This window comes from Notothenia rossii, assembly GCF_949606895.1.
Source record: "Notothenia rossii genome assembly, chromosome: 4".
NCBI classification, from domain to species: domain Eukaryota; kingdom Metazoa; phylum Chordata; class Actinopteri; order Perciformes; family Nototheniidae; genus Notothenia; species Notothenia rossii.
The window spans coordinates 77,559,076-77,582,273 of NC_136902.1; the positions used below are offsets into that span (position 1 = coordinate 77,559,076).

Sequence of the window (23,198 nt, forward strand, 5' to 3'; positions counted from 1 at the left end):
GAACACCCCAATTTTACAGTAAATATGAAGCTAATGTTAATAAGCAGCATAAGCCTTGTTCTGTCCAAACGCATTCTGCCTACCATCCGCTCTAAAGCTCACCAATTTAACAGATTTATCTCATACTATATCATTTTTGTGAGGGCTATGTGTTTCTTTTTGTTGAAATGGGCTGAAGTAGAGCTAATTCACGATAGCTGTTAACATGTGAATGGATTGCATTATTGTTAGTTCCAGCTCTGTGAATTAAGGTGAATTATGACGTTATCATGATAAGTCTAAATGTGTTTCTTTTTTGTTTGTGGTGCGCTGTAATGCCTTATTGTGGCGGACTGCTTATGTTGAATATGATAACCTCACAACCTGTATTTTGAGCCCTTATGTGCATTTAAATAGCCATACTTTTATGATGAGTATGCCCACAGAATTTCACATGCTGCTCTTAATGTCAATATACAGGCTGTAATACAAAGAAGTAGGACACTATAGGCAATAACAAAGCAACAGTTGTGCGTTAAAACAAAAACATAAGTGTCAATAACTTCACAGACAGGGCTGCCCTGGAAGCGGCAGATGGATGTGGCATGCCAGTGTGTCAATACACTCTGTCCCTAATCCCTCAGGGTGAGTAGCTAAATCCACAACCCTCACCCCAGGCCTGGCTTTATAAAAGCACATTACCTCACTTGCTCCTGCTAGCCAAATGCAGAAGTGGACAATAATGACAAGCAGAGTAATGAAAATGTAAGCAAAGTTTAGCAAGCCTACAGTTTATCATGGGTCAGCAACAACTCAGTCAGTTCCAATGCTGAAAAGGCTACTAACTATACAACAGCTGACTATCACTCTAATTTATATCCTATACTAGGATGTGGTATTGAGGCAATACGAGACAATATGTTTTGTGAAATGTCAGGCATTCACAGAATTATCACTAAGAATTCTGGATTTACTACCTACACTACGCTACAGATATTACAAGTTACACGGGCAGAAGAAATGCAACAGATTAGGTAACATATAAATCATCTAGTTGGGACTACTTAAGTAGTTCACTGCATGTCTTTTACTTTAGACATTACTTCTACTTTTATCAAAGCAAAGGATGTAAGTAGTTGTAGGGGGACAGCATATGGATATACATTTGGTAGGAGGGTAGGTACACTATGTTCACACTTGAATATATTCCATTTATTGTATTTTTTGCAGACACATGCTGGTAAGGGAGCCCTTCATGTAGCCTAAATTATATTAATAGAAAAAGTATACATTTGTAAAGACAAGGCTTGATGATAATATCCCAGCATTACTATAACATATATTTATTTTATAATTAAGTGGTTTTCTGTCAGTGTGGCTGAAATTTGTATAGCAGCCAGGTTGCACATGGCTTTTTGTGCATCTTAATGACAGAGAGAGAGATAGTGTGAGCGAGAGAGAGAGAGAGAGGAGGAGGAGGAGGGGCGGAGGGTTGACAGGCTGAAAGTGGGTGCACTCTATGCACTTTTTAGGAGGTTTAGGCAACCTCGTGTGACTCCGAGCATCCCCCTCCGTCCTTCGATTGAGTCTAACGTGTCAGGTCGGCGATGGTGTTCTCATCTCCCTGCATTTTATTTTTAACCGACAAGAAAATTGAATGGGACCGGGCACACAGGCAAGACAATCCCGGAAATAACATGCGTACTCACAGCCTGTCACGTACGCTCACTGGATTTGCATTGCTGTAGGCTGCCGAAGGTAAGCAGTGGACTAGTGCGGGGATGTTTTACAATACATTTATTCAATGTGAAATATGTTGCTTATTTTTAAGAGAGGGACATGATCACTAGGCTGCTCAATGGGTAATCAATAGCGGATAAAAACGAAGTATGGCTTTAGTTATTTGAAGGGTGTTTCTTAGCAGCCTGATAGCCTATTCTTCTCATTTTAGAAGCATGTATTTAAGAATACCTTTTGAATTGTATGACACATTTCGTGATTAAGTCTTATTTCAGTGTAAATGTCAGTAATGTGTGAATTTGTGTTAGCCTTTATTCCTCTTCATGTCCTCTTCTTTCTAGGGAATACAACTCGGCTGCAATATCCTAACGTCATGAAGAAACATGCGATTTATCATGTTATTTTGTTTATTGTCCTACTTTAAATATGAAGGCTGTATAAATAGTGCAGCATATACATATAGCTTGATTAAAGCTACTTAATCTAAGTCTGCAATGTGCTATTAATAGGACTAAAGTATAATTTCCCTCTCCACAGATATCTTGCACAGAATCAAAATGTGAATAAAACGGATACGAACAAGTTCGCAGTTCGACAGTATTAAATGAGAGTTATTGCTGAAAACAAAGAAAGGAGAAGAAGGCTTGGACATGAAACTTCTGGTGGCTGTGGCAAAAATCCTCTCGGTCAGGGAAAGCAGCGGCTCAGCTGGAAAATGAAGCGAGGACGTGGGCTACGTGCGCATCCAGCTGATGACGAGGTGAAATGGAGAGTTTGGGACACACGGACCTTTTAAAAAGCTCTTCCCGCGGATGCGTCGATGTTTCAGCCTCTCAAGAGAGAAGGACGACCTGCCAGCAGCTGGGCTTTGGAGAGGCGGAGATTCAAAACACCTACCGGGCAGAAATGGGGCTAGACGGCTCCTACGCGGCCCCGGTCGGTAGTCCAACGGCGGCCGAGTTACTCGCGGGTCTGGCCTCTCAGACCGACTCCCCTGCAATCACCACCCCGACTAAGCTGTCCAAAACCGGCGTGCCGCTCTACAACGGCGGGGTGGTGTCTCCATCAGCTACGGTGGAGGGGAGCCATGCAGGCCTTCTGGCTCACACACCAAACGGTTACCCAGCACATACAAAGGGGTTGGCGGGGGTAGGCAGCCCTATGCACCAACTTACCAGCAGAGCCTGTCTGGTGGAAAGCGGGGACCAGACAGACCATGAGAAGTGCCCTTTAGTGATGAGGAGGATAAATTGTGACCTGAGAGCCAGACAGGTGCAGCAACAGAAAAGGAGATGTGGGGAGAACCGGGGCATGGGGTCAGGAACTCTTAACACTCACATAATGGGTTCACCAGGCTTAGGAAGTTCTGTTGACCCGGTTTTTACCCCCTGGGACTCAGACTTTAAACGAAGAAGGCTGGTGGATGGAAGTGTTGCTCACAATCCTTCAGAGGCATCCAGATTGGCCCCAGTAGTCACCCCGCTCACAGCCAACTGCAGCAACAGTTCCCATAGCAACCAAATGACTATCAATAATGTGCACTGTGCTCAATTTCCCTTTACTCCTCATAATAACCAGCACAATGGACATCAAGTGGCCTCCTCAGGCCGGCCAGATGCACCCTGCCAAACCTCCCCTGTCGTGGCTAACTGCATCCCGACCCCTGGACCTGCAGGGGGGGGCTGGTCAGCAGAGCACATAGCCCAGCAGTACATCGTCCCCTGCATGAAATACTATGGCATCTGTGTGAAGGACAACTTCCTTGGTCTTCAGCTAGGCAACAGGGTCCTGGAGGAGGTGGAAGCCCTAAACCGCAGTGGGAGATTTCGGGGCGGTCAGCTTGTAAGCCAGAAAAACATTCCCTCTAGAAGCATACGGGGCGACCAGATCGCCTGGGTGGAGGGACGAGAGCCTGGGTGCGAGGGCATCGGGACGCTGATGGCTTACATCGATGAGGCCGTCATGTACAGTGCCGCCAATGGAAAGCTGGGGGACTGTGTCATCAACGGACGCACTAAGGTGAGAAGGAGGGACGGGGTAGGGTCAGGTGAGAGGAAGTTAGGTTCAGGCAGGGTTTGTTATCCTAAAGTCAGACAAAAACACAGGCAACCAACAAGACGGTCAGCCTGATGACATAACATTTTGTGGTTGGTTGTGTCATGTCTGCTCTGCTGTCTCTATGCTTCTCTAATGCTGACATGCAGTCAGGCCAACAGCGTCAGGTAGGATGTCAAGATGAGCCCTGCTGTGTTTCTGGCCCACGTGAGCTTGATAAGGTGGGCTGCGGGGCGAGCTTTCCCCCTATACTGGCCGTGTGCCTAGGTCTAGATATTGGCCTTCATACCATTGGTACCCAGAAGGAAAAATAACACTTTATCTCTTCTGCCATCGCTCTCTGCCTTTGAAGTACATTTTTTTGGATAACCACCACTTTCAAGCATGCCAACACTCTGCTGATGTTGTAGCAGAGTTGTGGTGCCTGTTTCCTTTTGTGTCTAACCTCGTGGAAAAGTGAGTCGCCTGTTTTCTTTTTAATTTTCCGTGACTACACTGCATGCCCCATCTTCTCTTTTCTAATGACATTTTTCAAATGCCATGCACATTCACCATAGAACAACACTTAGAGTTGATAGTTTTCTAAACACCAAGAACTTAACAGCAGCCTTCACTTAAATTCCATTCATAGTAAATTCACAGATGGCCAGTCAGGCAGTTGTTTTCTCTGTCCTGCACAGAGCCATGGACATGGTGTGCTGGACGGGAAGCCCCCCCGCCCCCCACCCTGTAGTGACGCAGTAATGGTTTATCTGACACAGGTAAAGTCAGTGACCCGTTATGAATGATGCCTGTTTAATTCTCCTCCCTGAATCTATTTGTACACTATACTCTCCACATTGCTTACCCTGTAACATGGACAATTAGAATCACCTTCTCCTTCCATATTATCTTGTGTACTATGATGATGTTTTTAGAATCCAGTTACATCGTGTCTTTTCCTATCAGTTGCTAGTAAACATTACATGGCAGTCTAGACTGTAACCAAACACGTTCTTAGTGTTCCAGCCGCCCCCTTGTTCAGACAAGATTTACAATATAACAGTTCCAGACTATTCAGATTGGAGTTGTTTGAAACACTTATCAATATCAGGTCTTAATACATGTTGATAGAGCTTTCACTAAGTTGAAACTTTTTTAATGAAAAACAAGAAAAAGATGGTGAGATATTAGTATGTTAATGCAACACTCTAACATATCAGTTTGACAATCAAACTGTCCCATGCAGAAAGTAAATCCAGCAGCTTTTGCTCTCTTAAAGAGCAACTTGCAGGTTGCTTTTTTTAACGTCAAACGCGTCATATTACGTCACATAGGGGAGCAACTTTCTCGGACTCCTTCTCTGCCCAATGCACGGTAGTAGTTGGTAGTTGGTTTGAGCGGTTGTGATTTAGTGAGCTGGTATTTTTTCGGTAATTACCCTTTTTAATCATGGTGAGCTATTGTGTTTATGCAGGTTGCACAAACACACATACGGCTGATACTTGCGCATTAGTTTCTGTTATGGATCAGTATCAACAGTCCTGCCAGTAACGTTACTATATTATCAATACTACTTTAGTTATAGCCTGTTATATGATAGCTAACTTTACAATGTTGTGATGTGACCGACGTTAGCTAACATTCTGTAGCTAACGCCGGTCACTCACCATGAAAGCTGCCCAGTTCTCCACTGGTTCTCCTCACACCACAGCTCCATTTTTCTCCGATGGCCGTTATTTCTTCTAATCCTTGGCTGCTCCTGGTCTCTTGGACGCCTAGCAGGCTCATAATTATAAGGTTGTGGTCCGTCATATGCATACGAATATACATTTTCAACCTCTTCTGTGTCAAAACTAGCATCGTAAACCATGTTTATTCATCCGTTCTTTTTTTATGCAGAAGTAAAAATGTCTTATAAAAATGACGCCAGATGTCACTATAATGTATATTTCTGTATATCTTTTAGAAAATCTAGTGTATACATCATTTTCCTACACATTTAGAACAAATGATATGAATTGAATGGACTCTGCAAGCTAACATATTGTCATGTTTAAGATTTGCATTTGATATTGCAAAATACATTGGGCTTCTGCCGAGTTGCTTTCTACTGTGCAATAACAGTGTCTAAGTTACCAAAAATATTTAAAAACTCTCTTTATCTCTTGACATTTCAAGCTCTAATTTCAATTCATGACTCAAGTGGACTTTTTGGTGAAATCGACAACACATCAAATCTGTTGAACTGATCCCCTTCCGGCTCAAGAAGAGGCAGCCTCATTTAACGTTATAAAACACTTGGGTGTTGCAGCTCATTCCATTTATTCTATATACAGTACATACTCTTTCTATTATTTGGCATGGCATGAGTTAGTGATTCCCAGGTAGGAAAACGCAAACTGTTCCCTGGCCCTCTTTACCCTTTTGTAGATTAAAAAAAAAAGTTCAATGGTGCACAGTACACAATGTTCCAGCTGGATGTTCTTGGAATGGGGTGGTGGATTAAGCAAGGATGGACTATGCACGAGACAGAGGAAGTGATAGGAAACGCAAAGAGTAGGATCAGGAAGGAGGATCCAGATAGAAGGTCACTGCGTCTCTTCCCTCCTCCTTAACCGCAAAATGTACATTGTTCCTTCATTTCTTCTTCTTTCCTTTTTATCTTTTATCTTGACCTTTCCACTGTCCTTAACTTCACTCCATATCTCCTTAAACTCTCTTGTTTGCCTCGTGGACAACATATTTTCTAGCTGTTACCTTAGTAACCGGCCCATACAGAGTAGAGCTCTGCATTGTGTATGAAAGAGATGAAGAGAGAGAGTGAGAGATAATAACGGCTCACCAGCAGTGGGTAATGTCTCTGACTCCTGTTAGTCAGCAGGAGCTGCCGGTAAGACTTAGACAATGGTAGGGATAACAGTGTCATCAATGGGATGGCTATGCAGTTAAACAGGGAAGGGTGAAGATGGGAATATCTCTGCAACATCGGGATGAGACAAAAAAACTCAGTGCAAGGAACGATGCAAATTAAGGGGGAGGGGATAGACTGGAAGTGGAAGGAGCAGGGGGGATTTGGAGCAAGGAGTGGGAGGATAGCGCTGAGCGAGTTATAAGGGGTAATGCAGCACAAGCTTCGGCATAATGAAAACGTCTGCTGCAGCAGCGTGTCCTCAAACGCCCCTCCTAGACTTCAGCAGTGCCACCATGCAGGCAGCTACAGATCTAGCTTTATGGAGTGACTGATAGACGGATACATTTGCCATTTAAGTATTCATTTGGTCTCTTTTCAGGCAAACCAAGACTGTCATAATCATTACCAGATAATATTGCTTCATGGTAAATGGTATATTTCACATGATTTGTTTTTATCTGGTGTTCCCTTGCTGCAGCACCAACCAACGTACTATAGCAGCAATCATGGTGTTTTGAGATGAAATATGGTACCACCTTGTGATAACTTGTTCATTTAGAATTATGAAAGACATTTAGTATTTTCTGACATTTTACAGATGAAGTAATTCATCAATAATTGTCAGATAATCAATAAATCATTACTTGCACCACTTAAAATGCACTTTAAGTTAGAATTAGTCTGATTGGTATACATGCAGGGTAACACCTACATAAACTTTCTCTCAATCTAACACACATACGCAACCACCAACATACTCAAATGACTCCTTTCCGACATTCAGAGGTGACTCATGCATAATGAGTGTCATTGGGTCCACAGCAGAGTCATAAGAGCTGAGCACATTTTCCATGCTTTTTTGTTTGTTTTATGTGTTCACATTAAACATTTGCACCATAATATAACAATTACATGACAATTGATTTAATCATGCTTCTAACGCTTCCTTGTATTCTTCCTTAAAGTACGGAAAGAAGCTTCTTCTCCAAATAATGTGCAAATAAAGTAATAATAATAATTATTTTTCTCACGTATCAGTTTAAATCTATGTACATCCAACCTGTGGAGAGTACAGAAACGCACACACTGTAACTGTAATGCACACACACACACACACACACACACACACACACACACACACACACACACACACACACACACACACACACACACACACACACACACACACACACACACACACACACACACACACACACACACACACACACACACACACAGAAGAATATATTACTGTAGCTCTGCTGAGATGACGATGAGGCATTACCTAGAGCAGTGGTTCCCAACCTTTTTTCCCAAGAGCCCCCCCCAAATGACTCCTGTTGGAAGTTGCCCCACACACACACACACACACACACACACACACAAGGGGGGGGGAGCGCAACAGCGGTAATTAAAGTGTAAAAGTCTCAAAAATGCTACTACTACTGTCTCAAACTAGATGAATGTGAAGTATTTTGTTAAAGGAGATGAAAGCGTAATTAAGGAGCACTATTGGAGTGACTTTGATGGTTATTGGACTCAGGATTAATTCATTTGGATTCCCTCTGTATGAAGAAATTAAAGAATGGCGCAGAAGTGGAAACAATTCACAATGGGATTAAACTGTTTAAAACACATGCTCAAAGTAAGCCAGATTTTGCCGATGTGTTTATGTGGATTCAAAAGTCGTAAATAATCTACAAAATGGAGGAGACCGATCTGATCGGAACAACTGTGACAAATAATCCAACTGAAACGGGCATGGACAATGACTGTTTTAAAAATGCGCTTATCCAGAAAAGCCCGGTTTGGACAATTTACGGGCAGAAGAAACATTTCTCTTAAAGAAAGAATTATACATTTCTGTCTTTTTATGCCTTTAATAGCCACTAACTTGAATTGTTATTCAAATACATTAATAAATTATTTTTTATATTTTAATGTAGAGACAAGGCTTTTAGTGACAATCATGTATTACTTTACAATTATATGTAAAAAAAAAAAAAAGAAGATATTTGGCCTCAAATCATCTGAGGCCTGGCGCCCCCCCTGCGATCTTTGGGGGGCGCGCCTAGAGGCTGATACTTTGTAACCTTAGTGAAAAATCACCCTAACAGTAAAGAGTACATCTTCCTTCCAAATACCCACAAAGACCAGTTTTAACCCTGGAAGTTGAAACCAGTCCAGCGTTATAGTTTAAATTCCAGTTAATCTATAAATTGTGAAGAGCTGGGGCACTTCTTCATTTAGCAGATGTAACTAATGTAGAGTATGAGTGTGGCACTCAAAGGTTATTATGTCCTCAGAATCCATTATCCAGCCTATGGAAGCGGTGACTCAAAGAGGTGAATTTAGCTTCCAATGAGTCATGATTTAAGCCAGGAAATACAGCACGTATAAAAGATGGGAGTGACATAGCAGTTTATTATATTTCCGTTAATTTCACCCTCATCTGTTTCCTTCATTTTTCCAATCAAATCCAATTGGGTGGAAACTATTTGTAATAGCTGATCCTTATTTGCATCATAGACTGTCATCCAGGGTGTGGGTGCGAGAAATCGGATTTCGAAATTAAGATTACATTTACGAAGGAAGGAAATAAAGAAGAATCAAGATTGCAGTATGGCTCAACAGTTAGTGAATCAAGTGGTTTCAACCCCAGTGATAGACAACATTTGTTGTGCTGAAGTGTCCTTGAGAATGACCTTGAACCACTCACAAACATGGAGTAACATACTGTAATGTGCATTTTGATAAGAACGATATCCCTATGTATGGTTTTATATTAAAAAAAGATCCATAAACACTCTTAAAACTGTATTAATGTGGACACTGGAATAGCAGCGTGAGAGCAGCTGGCCTGTAGCTGACCTTTCACTTTATGATAAGGATAGATTGGAAGAGAATTTAGGTTAACTATAAAATTAGTATAGTATAGCAACATTTAAAAAGCTTGTCCATAGAAATCATTGTCAATCATGCTAGATATTGTGAGTAACCAAACGTTATGATGTGTACATTAAGTCCCCTATCATTTTCTCTCTTTCAATATTTGCATTTCTTACATTAAGAGGATTTCCTTCTCTCTACTGAATGCACATGTAAAGCTAGCACACATGCTATATATTATATATAGCCTCTTTGTCATTGTAATAACCTTAATTACGTCATGGCAATCCCTGGCTTCATAGAAATAAAAATGGTGCCAATGGGTTTAACACAACTCGGCATAGAGATGTTTGTGTACACCCAAAAGAGCACTCAACTCAGACTGGAGATTGGATATCCACAAATGCATTGGAATTATAAGGAGAAAAAACGACCAACAAAACATTTTTCCAAATTCCCTCACTGTTTATGGTGATCACAGCGTACCAGCACCCCTCACTGTTTCTCCTTTACAGCCAGTACTCTCAGTGTTTGTTCAAGCTTATCTATCCCCTCAGCCCTCTTTCCACAATCACTCCTCTTATCAGAATTTGCGTGCACCATTGGAGTTTATTTGTGTCCTTGTCCATGGCAGCATGTTCTGCCCGTCCAGCCGTCACCTTGACATCTACGCAGTCATGCCATTAGGATATTAAAGCAATGTGCCTGGTTGTGGTGCCAATTACAAGTTAACTCACTGCAGGCACATATCTTGGCAGAGATGAAGGAATCTGTGTCATGCTGTGTGAATGAATCAGTTGTGTGTGTTTATGTGTGCAGCTACTGACAGAAGGTCATTAACCCTGAAGATGTATGTTAAACTGGTTGAAATAATAGCAATGTGTACTAATGTCCGTGGTAAGTTTAGAATAAATTACATAATCCTCCTCCTTAATTATACGCCTGTCTTGTGAAAGCTTTTATGTAGACTTTGTGTGTGATGATTATGCTGCAGGCAAGGGCTGAGCTGGCTGGTGTGGCATATGAACCGTTAATAATGGTTGATTACAGTTGGTAAGATTATTACCAGTTTGATCATTACTGTGTGCTTGGAAGACGCACTTCCTTGGCCTGCGTGCACACCCAAAATGATCACTGTGCTCTTTATCTTGAGAGAAAATCCATCCTTGAACCCTTTTAATTTAATTTCATAAAAGACTTATGTTCATACATACATGTGCATTCCTCTTTCACATCCCTGAGATACAAACATACAAGACCCACTTATAACATTGCTCAACAGCTATTGGTCAAAACTCTATACTGGAGGTTACCTTTACCTACTGTAAACTGTTTCTATAATATGCAAAAGAAACACACAGAAATAAAATAATAATAATAAATGCAATCTTTAAACTCTATCATTGAAAAAACATGCCTGATTTAATAAGCAGTTATTATGGGACAAGTCTTAATTACTCTAGATCACATTCAGTTGACATTCCTGTTTGAAATAATCATAAGGATTTTATATTTTATCATTTTCATCTTGACGCAGCAGGTCTGCTAATCATTCTGAGCACCGGAATAAAAGATCTGGAGGGTAATGAGCTCTGACTGTGAGAGTCGGTGGGTAATGAGAGCTGACAATGGCCCGATTAACAGACTGAAACCCAAGGCATTGAAACTTTCTTGGCTGTGAACGAGGAGGGAAACCATCAGAGGAAGAGAGTGTGCTCTCTGACTGAACCCTCATACACACAATGTTAATTATATACTGTGCTATATACTAACCCTAACCCTAATAGTATCACAAACAACAAAAGGTGTGTTTGTGTTAGAAATCTATTCGAGCGCTGTTTGATTTCAGGGTTGAGACTCTCTTTCTGTTGTACAAGAACTTAAATGATAGCTTCAGGCGAGTTAAATCGATACTTCAGCGGTGCAGAGCCCGTTAGTCATGACTGATAGTGTCACAGAACAGAGCTGAAGCAAAGCAGTGACTCCTGATATTGTAATGTTAGCGTCCCATGCAGAACAATATAAGTCAAGCCAGTGACAGTATCTTCATAGTAGTCAGCCTGGAGAGATAAAAGAGAAGTTATTACTCTACACGCCGCCAACTATCATCACCTAGAATCTCTCTCTGCGAGCAAGAGCTGATGTCAGTCTGTGAAATAGCTAAAGACGTTTCCACCTCCTCCTCAGTAGAGCAGACGGAGTGCTTGCTAAAGCCACTGCAGTCAGTTTGGAAATTATTCACACGGCCTGCAACATGAGCAGAGCCTGTGTCATATTGACACAGGCTCTGCTCAATTTCACCCTGAATCAGTGCATTTACAGTCCTGTGGTCTGGAATGCTCATCGATTGAAGGGCTCTCACGAAGGTCTCTGTTCCCTCAAACTCCCCAGAGAAAGAGCGCTCGCCTGCTTCACAGCCTCCAACACATAGACGTCAAGCAGGGGAAATACCAGCGCAAGACCATTGTTTAAGCGTACACTCTATCTGCAGATAATTTGCTGGGAACAGCAGCCGAACTCTGACACATGCCGCCGCTACTTCTCCCTCTCGTGACTGTGTGTTTCATAAATCACATCATTAGGAAAAGGTCCACCTGGAAAACAGTTTAGGAGTGAGCAGTGTGAGAGCCAAATAGCGAGAGAGGCTAATCAAGTCACTGCCTTCTTAACCAGCATGTTTTTTATGATGCTGTATTGTTTTTGTTTATTGTTTAAGGTGGACGCACACAGCTAACGGTCTTCATTTCTTCTGTTTTAGGCGATGGTTGCATGTTACCCAGGGAACGGGGCGGGGTATGTCCGCCATGTTGACAACCCTAACGGTGACGGACGCTGCATCACGTGTATCTACTATCTCAACAAGGACTGGGATGTCAAGGTATAGTCATGATTGAGCTGCAGAGATTATTACATTAATCGAATAGTTTTGTTACTTTGACTATAATTATTACATTTTTAGTAATTTTGCAAGAAAAACAAGTTTAATATTTCCCGATCCTGCCTCTTAAATGTGAATATGTTCTGGTTTCTTTACTCTTACATGATATTCAATAATATATATTTCAATTGGGAGAAAGCACACAATTTCAAAATGTAATTGTTCACCGTTTTCTGATTTTTAGAGAAAGCTAATTGGGAAAATATTAAACTTGTTGTTCAACTATGAAAATATCAATCATTGAAACATTACGGTATGCCGGAGTAAATTAGGACCATCTTAAAATAATGTTAACAACTTGTGTGACTGTTTGTGTGTGCTTGTTTGTAGAAACAAGGAGGGCTGCTGCAGATCTACCCTGAAGGCAAAAATGTGGTAGCGAACATCAAACCTCTGTTTGACCGGCTGCTCATCTTCTGGTCCGACCGCAGGAACCCACATGAAGTCAAGCCAGCCTACGCCACTCGGTCAGTAAAATGATGCCAAACACAAACTCATGTGTAGTTCTGTCACTACTGATATTGTATGGGAAGAGACAGGGCACACTAATGTATACATTATCTTTATATATTAACAATACCATTAACACATTTTTATTTATTTATTCAAATTAATAAAAAACGAGTTGATGAATTACTACTTTTTTTTTCCTTTTGTAATGGGAGGTTTGTCTTCTAATGCATTTCAATCAGTTGGAAGTGCCTCAAATAGATGATGCTGACATAATTAGACAGAAGTTAATTAAAAGCACTTGCACACGTACAGTTATTTACATACTAGCACCAAGTAGTTGTGTCCATCGGGGGAACATGATACTCTTTCACTCCTCTCTCTCCTCTCCTCTCCATCTTGCTGCTGGGGGGCGAGGTGGAGCTGAAAGCAGGAAGTATCTATTTCCTGAGGGGGTCGGTGGGAGGGGAGGGGAGGAAGGTTCGATTGCAGTACTCGTGCTGAAGAGGCACTGACACAAGAGACAGGAATAAACAAAACAGCCCCACCGGAGGGGCTTAAAACTGTAGAAATTAACCCTCTGCTGCCCTGGACATCTGCTGCAGTGTGCTGTTCTCGTTCATACAAGATATCGTTTGTTGTTATCTAGCTGGGGAAAAGATACCTATCAAAGAACATCTTTTGTCCTTTTTAATTTGATTTGTGTGCTTTAACTTAATCCTTGTTAATGTTCTAAAGCAATTATATATTTTACTGACAAAATAGACAAGCTCTTGTGTTGTTATTATTATTAAGATCTCTTTTTCCTTCTTGTGTTTTACAGCTATGCCATCACAGTCTGGTACTTTGATGCAAAAGAGAGAGCCGAAGCTAAAGAGAAGTACAGATTGGGTAAGCTTCTGTAGTCCTAGCTTTTTTCTGCACTGGATCACCTTGTGTTGCATTTTGTACAACTTTATATTGTATTTGACTAATATTCTCTTTCTCTATCTCGCTTGTGTAGCAACAGGACAGAAAGGTGTTCAAGTGCCTGTCACCCAAAACAGCAGGACATAAATCTCAGCGTATCACTGGAGAGAAGTCTAAAAGTATTATGTGCCTTCTGAACTGCTAATGGACGTTGCAATCAAAAAGGGAGAGACCGTTCAATTGTCCGTCATCATAGCAGCTCCATGCCGGTCTACAGTGTCAGCTGTCAGACTGGCTGCGATGTGATCGGGCTACAGAACAGGGAAATGGCAAATATGGAGCACAAAAGGAGAAGAGAAAGATGTTGATGTCTCGCTGAATCTTGTATAAAGACAACAAACTGGAAGAAAAAAAACAGACTCCTTCATTTTATTTAGTTATTTTCCCTGTTTGGTTTTCTGTGATGTTTTGATACATCAATACCTTTTTGTGCTCTAGTGTCATTTTCAAATTAAAACAAAAGATGGTGGAGAAAAGGGGGCCCTAGGAGTTGTCCCTGAATTCTTTCCCCCTTGCCTGGGTTTTGTCCACTTGTCTCATGATGTTGGCAAGTGGACAACAAGAGTGTAAAAACAGAGGCACGGGATAAAGAAAACAATCGGAAGACTCTCTCTGCCACTCATTCAGTCAGACCAGCCTAAAGCACCAACATTACAGGGATGCACTTAAAAATAGCATAAAGACAACTTTACACTGTAGTTTTACTCTATATAGCACAATCGGTAGAGTTCAAGTATTTCTGGACTTTACTCCAATATCAGGCTAGGACTGAAGAATATGGCCTCAAAATCTTAGTGCAACAAAATCACTGTTGTCCCAGCATGAACGTTTCTTTTTTTGTAGTTGCAATGTGTGAAGCTGATTGTCTAGACTGCACCTAGACAACACAACGAGTTTTCTACATGACTGATGTGAAATGATAACTATTTGACATGGCTCACACTTTAAAGACGAGGCAATCTTTCCTTTGGTTCGGGGCAAAACAGGTGTGTGTGTGTGTGTGTGTGTGTGTGTGTGTGTGTGTGTGTGTGTGTGTGTGTGTGTGTGTGTGTGTGTGTGTGTGTGTGTGTGTGTGTGTGTGTGTGTGTGTGTGTGTGTGTGTGTGTGTGTGTGTGTGTGTGTGTGTGTGTGTGTGTGTGTGTGTGTGTGTGTGTGTGTGTGTGTGTGTGTGTGTGTGTGTGTGTGTGTGTGTGTGTGTGTGTGTGTGTGTGTGTGTGTGTGTGTGTGTGTGTGTGTGGACTCTGACCCGTTCTTAAACAGTATGTATCTGCAGTGTGGAGATCAGTATAAGCACATAGTTAAACTATACACTGTATGTGAACTGCAGGGTCAAACTACTGCCTGCTATTGTGTGGGATCGGCTGTTTGTGTGTAAAAAAAAAAATGTACCTGCACATGTATGTGGCAATTTACCGTGTATTTTAGATTGGTTAAAGAGAAGGTTATTTTAAAATGCACTTTATTGTTTGAAATGCTATGGGTGAATGATAGAAAAAGTATACTTAAAAATGTAGGTTAATGCCTTTATGCTGTGGATAATACGGCCATTTTAATGCAATAGAAACTAAAATGATGAGAACAAATGGAAATTGTTTGCCGTTTTTTTTATTTTGAAGTAATTAATAAAAACCTGTCTGTTTTGTACACAAAGACTTTGGTATTGATTTACTTCAAAAATCCCAGTTTTTTTCAATTAGTGAAATAAGACCAAGTAAGCAGCAACACACACATTTTCAAAAACGAGCAAGTTTGTTCTTTAGTCACAGCAACAACAAGCGTTTATGGTTTTTAATAAACTGTCTGCTTTGAGAGCACACAGATACACTTGGTAGGAGGCCTTTTAAACATCGTCATAATCAAATACCGTCATACAAGATAATATTTTTTCTGTCTTTAAATGACATGAATTGAAATATAAATGCAGTTAAAAAAAATAAAAGTACACCATGTACATATTGTGCTCTTTATAGTTAAAGGGGTGTCGCAATATTTTGGCAGTGTACCTGTCACATTTAAAAATCACACATATAATTGTTGTGTACATAATCTGGTGCCTCCTAACTCATTTATGTTCAATTATTTGTGTTCTCTTTTCACAGCCACGCTCACTTTCTCATTCATCACAATAACATCAACGCTCCAGACAATTCTGCACAAAGAAAAGGTCCATCAGAACACATGCACAGTCACAGAAGTTGTTCATTGGTGTATTTACATACATACTGAACACATAAACAAACTATCCCAAAGGAGTACATTCCCTCAGTGTAACATCGTCTGGTGGAACAGTCCCACTTTCTCCATAAACAAAAACTCATGTATGAATGATCAAGTTAACAGTCTAAGAAAATGTTAAATATAAACTGCACAGTGAACAAAATAAACACATTCTGATGCACCTTGTGATTGGCTGCTGTTTTGGCAGCACTTTTCAAACTTCCTTCTCTACTTTGCACACTCCTGGAGTATGACCGGAAATATGACCCATACAAAAACGCTTTGTCATAGTCCAAAGGGAATTCAAATGTCACCTGAGGGACTTATATGCCCCTGTTTTATGCTACGTTGTAGTTCCTATAATGTGGTCATTTGTGTGTGGTTTATTGAAGTACAGTACAGTAAGGTTTTACAATACTAGTTCTGAAAATATACATGAACGTTTAAGACTGAACGATACTTTTTTAATACCTTACTTTTGAAATTAAGAACACGTTTTCTGCTTTTCTGTCTTGATTGAACTAACAGGATCAAACTTCTCAAGCATCATACGAGAGCTTTGCCTACTAAAAGGTCTACAATTGGGTAGAATGTTGATGCAAATCCTGAGTTACTGTATCTTAACAAAGAACACATAAACAACACCTTTCAGGGCTTAACAATTTTAGATACTCAATAGCTATTGACACATTTAAATAACAAAAATCCCTTACAATGTCTGTTCCTCCATTATATTCCTCAGTCAAAATGTTCCAGATCAACTGTGGAAACAAGTTTGATTGTGCTGAATAAACATTATAATGATTATGGGCCTGACTTCTTATAATAGAAGTGCGTTCTACTTTGTCTTTTCACATAAACAGCGATGTCAGCATAGTAGGAAACCCTGACCTCTGTAATACCAATGCACAGACTCACTCACAGTAATAAGAGAGATGTAAGATGAGGAGACCTTGCTCTTACATTTGCTGAGATTTCTAGTGGCTGAATATTGAAATGACCTCAGGCTACTTCAGTTTTACTAGCATTAACCATATAAAAACCCATCATGGTCTTTTTTATGCGTATGCATTTGACTAGAGGGTTTTCAGACAGCTACAAGGTAAAATATCTGTTGCTGTCATCTCACTCCATCTTGTGGCTGATTTCCTTCATAGCCGTTTTGGTCTAATCCTTCCTGTAGTGTCATGTGCAACCAGCAGAGGTCAGAACATGACATACAAAGTTTCCATGGGTGAAATACTCTTTGTGAATGGTGCTCATTGTACAGTTTGTCTGAATGTAAACTATGCACGCCATGTCTCCCTCTCTATGGATGTAGGGAGTGTGTTTTCCCAGGACAAAGATTTCATCAAACTGGTAATCGTCTTAACAACTGAAATTAACAGCAATTAACATTTCATATGCCACACCGGACAGCTCAGCCCATAGCCTACAGCATAAACATCACACATAAACAAAAACACAAAATAAACATACACAATGTCTACATCAAAGCTTGCACAAGACAGGGAGGAGGGTTATGTTATGTTTCTAACTAGGAACAATTTGAGGAAAAATAAATACAACAAATATTTTTAGAAAAGACAGAAGAGAGAAAAGTACGTAGGCAGCATTTTACCACCTCAATGTGTCTGGCCACAGCTCCCCATCAACCTGCAGAAGAGTCATGCACATAGAGGCCTGACGGTCAAACAGCTTCAACCGTTATGCTGCAAATAACTCTTCAACTGACTTCAGTTTATCCTCCCTCTCTGTTATCCTCCCTCTACCCTTTCCTATTGCTGCTATCCATATATCCATTGTTGTTTTTTATAAATGTCTTACATGAAGCCTTTTTCTAGTGCTTACATCCTGATTGATGAGTCAACAATAAAGCAGTTTGGTGTTTATGTATGCATATAAATATATTTAGAGAACCGTGTGCAGTGTTTTGCAAAAAGTGCCAAGTTGAATTGCAAAGGGGGTGCATAGCTGAAAATGTGTTTAAAGTTTTGGAGATTTGAGCTCAGGTGTTGCACTTTGAGTGAGAGTATAATTAGACTTTATGTGAGATTGTTGTGTGTTAGCAACTGAAACAAACACACAAACACACAAACACACAAACACACAAACAGCACGTGAGATGTAGCAGGTGCAGCCAAAGTTTGTGCACTCATATAATGGAAAAATGTGCCCCTATAACTTTTCGCCCTTTTGCCCTTCTCAGTCAACCAGCATGACATCACATGAGAACATATTTTCTCCTCATTGGGGTCTCAAATGTTTTGGCACTCTAGTCAATCTGATGCAACCCTTCCAAACTATTACTCTTAGACCATGACTGTGCTATTCAGCACCTGCAACGCCGCTCTCTGATTTCTAATACAAGATTTGCATCACTCCTTCACCCCGCAATGTTCCTATACATGTCAAGACTTCCTTTTTATGTTTATGAGTCACCATTCTGTGGTAACCTGAATTGTTCAAAACTTTTTTTTTATTAGGTCTAGTTTCCCCCAAAAAGTTTAGTTTCCATTTTTTAAGGTTTCAATATGTCTTTATTCCTATTTTCGTATGAATTTGCAGTGTAATACACTTGGTTTCAGTCTCACAATGATGCAACCCTTCCAGACATATTACTCAGTCTTACTATAAAGTAGACCATGACCTAACTATTCAGTGTCTGTATCATCGCTCTCTGACTATAAAACAAGTTTTCTTTGAGTCTTTCACCCCTTATGCAACAGTTTGCCTATAAATGTTAACTCTTTCCTCTTTTTTGTCATTTCAATAATGCTCAGCAATGGTTTATAATTGTTCTTTTGGACACTTTTCAAACAACTTCTCAAAATGTGTGAGTTTCTAAATGACATCCTCTGACTCAGCACCGTAGCCTCAATGTTTGAAACATTTCTTTTAACCAGTCATGTTCCAGATACTCTCACACTATTTTCCATTACATTTAAAACAAAGTTTAATTGTGTATTTTCTTGTCTTTATCCCTATTTTCTTATTATTTGGCCTTGTAATACACTTTGTTTCATGCCAATAGACAAACAAGGAGGGAACCTAGGAACAACAAAGCTCATTCAAAACAAAACCAACCAACCTTACTGCAACTTCTTTAGTTCCTCACTTACAAAACCACGTTATACAATCTAGATACCGTTAGATAGAATTGTGCACTCTGACGCAACTCTTCCAAACTGTTTCTCTTACAGTAGACCATGACTGTACTATTCAGCACCTGTAACGTCGCTTTCTGATTTCTACAAGATTTGCATGACTTCTTCACCCTACTTTCCTCTTTATTTGCTGAGTCACCATTCTCTGGTGGCCTGAATGTTTCAAACCTTTTTTTTTATTTGGTCTAGGCCCAAAACTTTTTTCGTTCCACTTTTTAAGGTTTGAATATTTATTTTATTGTCTTTATCCCAATTACGTATTCATTGACAGTGTAATACCCTTTGTTGCAGTCTCACAAACAATGATACAACCCTTCCAAATGATGACTCTTACTATAGAAAGTAGACCACAACCTTACTATTCAGTGCCTGCTTCATCGCTCTCTGATTTCTAAAACAAGTTTTCTTTGACTCTTTCACCCTTTTGCAACAGTTTGCCTATAAATGTCAACTCTTTTTTCTCAATTCCATAGAGCTCATTAACAGTTTCTGATAGTTATTTTTGTCAGAAGGTGTTAGTTTCGAAATGGCATCCCCTTAGCCTCAATATTTGAAACATTTGTTTTAATTACCGGTAATCATGTTCCAGATGCTCTCACACTATTTTCCATTACATTTAGGGAACATGGCATCAACAAAGCTCATGAAAAACAAAAACTTGTTACCATCAACAGCAACATTTAAAAAGGAAAATAATTATTTACTGCAAGATCTACCATCTCTATGTTGGATTACATTTTTGCACTCTAGTCACAATGATGCAACCCTCACAAATGATTACAGGTTCATGAGTAAACAGTAAAGAATTCTTCACTGATATCATGGCCATTTGGCTGTGAAAAACTGTTAGGGAAGACAACAGGAAGTTGGCAATTGTTCTGCCATGCTCACTGGGTAGACAGGTCTTCATTGTAGCTGTCCTGTGTACAATGTCTTCTCTGTTAAATCCACCACCCCTACACCTTCTGCTTGGATCTGTACTGTGCATCTAGTGTGATACTTGTAAAGCTGTAAGTATCGCTGAGAAAAACAAGGACAGCGCTCAAAGATGACGAGAACAACCAAGAAATGTGAAAGTGATAAGTGTTTTGAAGTTAAATTAAATTGAATGGTATGTTATTTTGAAGACCAAATTATTACGGATGCCTCACATTATCCACTGCCTAGTCTTAAAGGTCACCTATTATGCAAAATCCACTTATCATGTATTTTATACATAAAAGTACCCTTAGTAAAGAGATTCTGACATTTTCAGGAAAAAAGATTTGCTCACTTTTTTTCCTGATCCATTTATATAAAAACCTGTCTGAAAATGAGCTGATCAGATTTTGGCCACTTTATGATGTCATAACGATTTTTTGGCTTTTGTAACCATTAGCCAATAACCAACCAAGGTATTCCCCCCCCCTCCTTATCACCTGAATCTCCTCCTAGAGCACCATTGTGTTTTTTTTAACCAAATATCTCTCAGAGGGGCGTGGGGAGTGGCTCCTTATTTTCATCTAAAGTAACAGACAGACAATCAGCACTTTTGAAACAGGGCTGAAACAGAGGGGTTTATGGGATGCTACAATGCATTATCTGTTTGGTATATGGAGCCAAATACTTCGGAGAAATGTTTTGTATATATCTGAGACCTATAATATATTGATGGAAAACAGTATAATAGGGGACCTTTAATGTGGCTTTCACATGGCCAATTCTGTAATCGTACAACCGTCTTGATGCTGTGAATGCTCACCAGTTGGTAACATAGGAATCCGTTTCCCTCTCAACCGTCCGTCCCATATGTATGTACATACCATTATTATTGGTAAATACTTAGTTTGCCTTCACACACCCTGCAACAGAAGAGGGCTGGCTAGGCATTCCTGTTTGGCATCTTTACTGTATGTCTGAAGAGAACTTTTGTGTTTTGGCTTTGGGCTCTCAGAAATATCGAGTGCTTAGTTTTTGTTGTGTTAAATAAACTTTTAAAAACACTCAAGCAGACACATGAAAGCAAACAACTTGTACAGGAAATTTGATGTCTGGCTTCAACTTCACTTTGATGATGTCGCTGTATGAGTGCGTGCCTTTGTCTGTAATGCTTCAGTGAATATTGATCTGAAGCCGGGTCTCAGAGAAGCTGTAATTCACCTGATCACACTATCATGAAAACATCACTGCTACAATTCTACAGTATGTTATCTATTTAAAGCAATCATAATCAAGCCCAATCAAAAAAGGTTAACTTAAGTAATTAAATATATGGATGTCAGTAAAGTGTGTAGTGTGAGATGGAAGATATGGGATGCTATAACCCAAATCATCACCGGCTAATTCTCACTGCCTTAATGATGCTGTTTTTTTACTTTGTCTTGCTTTTTCACATCATGTATTATCCTTTAAGCTCTTCCATGAATTCCATTTCCCCATTAGGTTTCACAATGCGACATCAGTGACAGTTGATTTAAAACAAATGTCTTTTATCACAAGGCTCCTGACAACTGACCATGATGCCAAGAAACACTGGGTTCTCTTTTTTACAATTACACTTTAATTCCTCTTTCCTGTAAAACATTATTTTGTATCACTTCTCTGTTTTAGGTTTTGGAGAATAAACAAGATAAAGCAACGCATTTCAGGAGTAACTTTGGACTGTAAGAAATTGTAATCAGATGTATTCTCCATTAGACTAAATGAATGTTCAGTTAATCTAGAAAATAATTTGCAGCGCAATGAACAGAGTGCAGCACAAGGATGGCTAACTGTGTTTGCCACACATCTGCTTGCTGCTGAAACATAATCAAAGTTTACGGGCATTTTTTTTTTGAAGCCACATTTTTTATGTTAAGAAGTCAGCACATTATCTCTAGAATTCACGAGGGCTTTTGCTGCTGCTGTGTGCATTCCTCCTTTTGCAAAAAAGGACACCACAGGAATGTGCTCCTGTTCTTATATTGTTTTTTGTTTTTCTTGAGGAGCATAAAGATAAAACTGGCCTTAGCGTTCAACACTGTAAACCTTGTTAATGAAAAAGGTCCTAAGTAGAAGCTCTGCTAAAACCACTATCAGTTTACCAGCAAATAAACTCTCACCTACATATAGTCTCCTTTTAGAATAGAGTATGTTGTGTGCTTTGTTGAACCTTCAGGGGGTTTATGGCCAACTCATTCCCGAGATGAAGCACCATAGCTAATTCAAATCTAAGTTTTATAAGATGGTGAATGAAGGACATCCATCAACTTCAGGAGATAAACTGTATTGAGATCAGAGAGCTGGACAAAAAGGTGAAACCGTATCAGCATTGCAAAGAAGGTCGATGTCAGTGTACAGTCTGAAGGGGTATGTGTGTGCCGTGCCTGGGCTTTTTTTTTTTGTCCTCTCTGTTGCAGATTGTTACCAGGCTGGCTCACCTGGGCTGTTGATTACGGTCTTTGCTCCTGCATTGCTGTTTTGGTTTATTCAGAATGTTGGCCTGAACCACTAGAAAGTAATTTCCCCTCCCCCCAGCACATGTAGACACTGACACTGATATACTCAGGGATGCAAACACACGTATGGTGAAAAAGAGAGAACTATTCGAAGCAGAAAAAAAACAACGTAATATACCATCTGACAAAGGCCTGCGCTATAATGCTTCAATTAACTGGCTATTCTTTATAATATACTCAGATCAATAGGAGACAGAGATGTTAAGTTATAAATCAAGGGTTTTTATTATTATTTACAGCAGGGGTGGGGAACCTTTTTCCTTTCAATTTTTTACAACATCCTCAGAGGGCCCTACAAATTATTGAACTGCTTAAAAAAACTAAAATGACAGCCAATTAATTTGGCCTTTCTCTCATGCTGTGCAAAGAAAAAGCTACCTCTTAATCCAGATATCTCACCATGACTCATGGTTGTGGCAGAAAGA

General features: G+C 40.0%; 1 protein-coding gene across 1 annotated transcript; it reads left to right on the forward strand.

The window, feature by feature from the left end:
• The first annotated feature begins 1,429 nt into the window (after window positions 1-1,429).
• egln2 (egl-9 family hypoxia-inducible factor 2) lies at window positions 1,430-15,353 on the forward strand. The gene is made up of 6 exons (XM_079676585.1): window positions 1,430-1,737; window positions 2,257-3,738; window positions 12,315-12,434; window positions 12,825-12,961; window positions 13,768-13,835; window positions 13,948-15,353. The coding sequence occupies exons 2-6, from the start codon at window positions 2,485-2,487 to the stop codon at window positions 13,998-14,000; spliced, it is 1,632 nt and encodes a 543-aa protein (XP_079532711.1). The 5' UTR covers window positions 1,430-1,737; window positions 2,257-2,484; the 3' UTR covers window positions 14,001-15,353.
• Window positions 15,354-23,198: the final 7,845 nt, after the last annotated feature.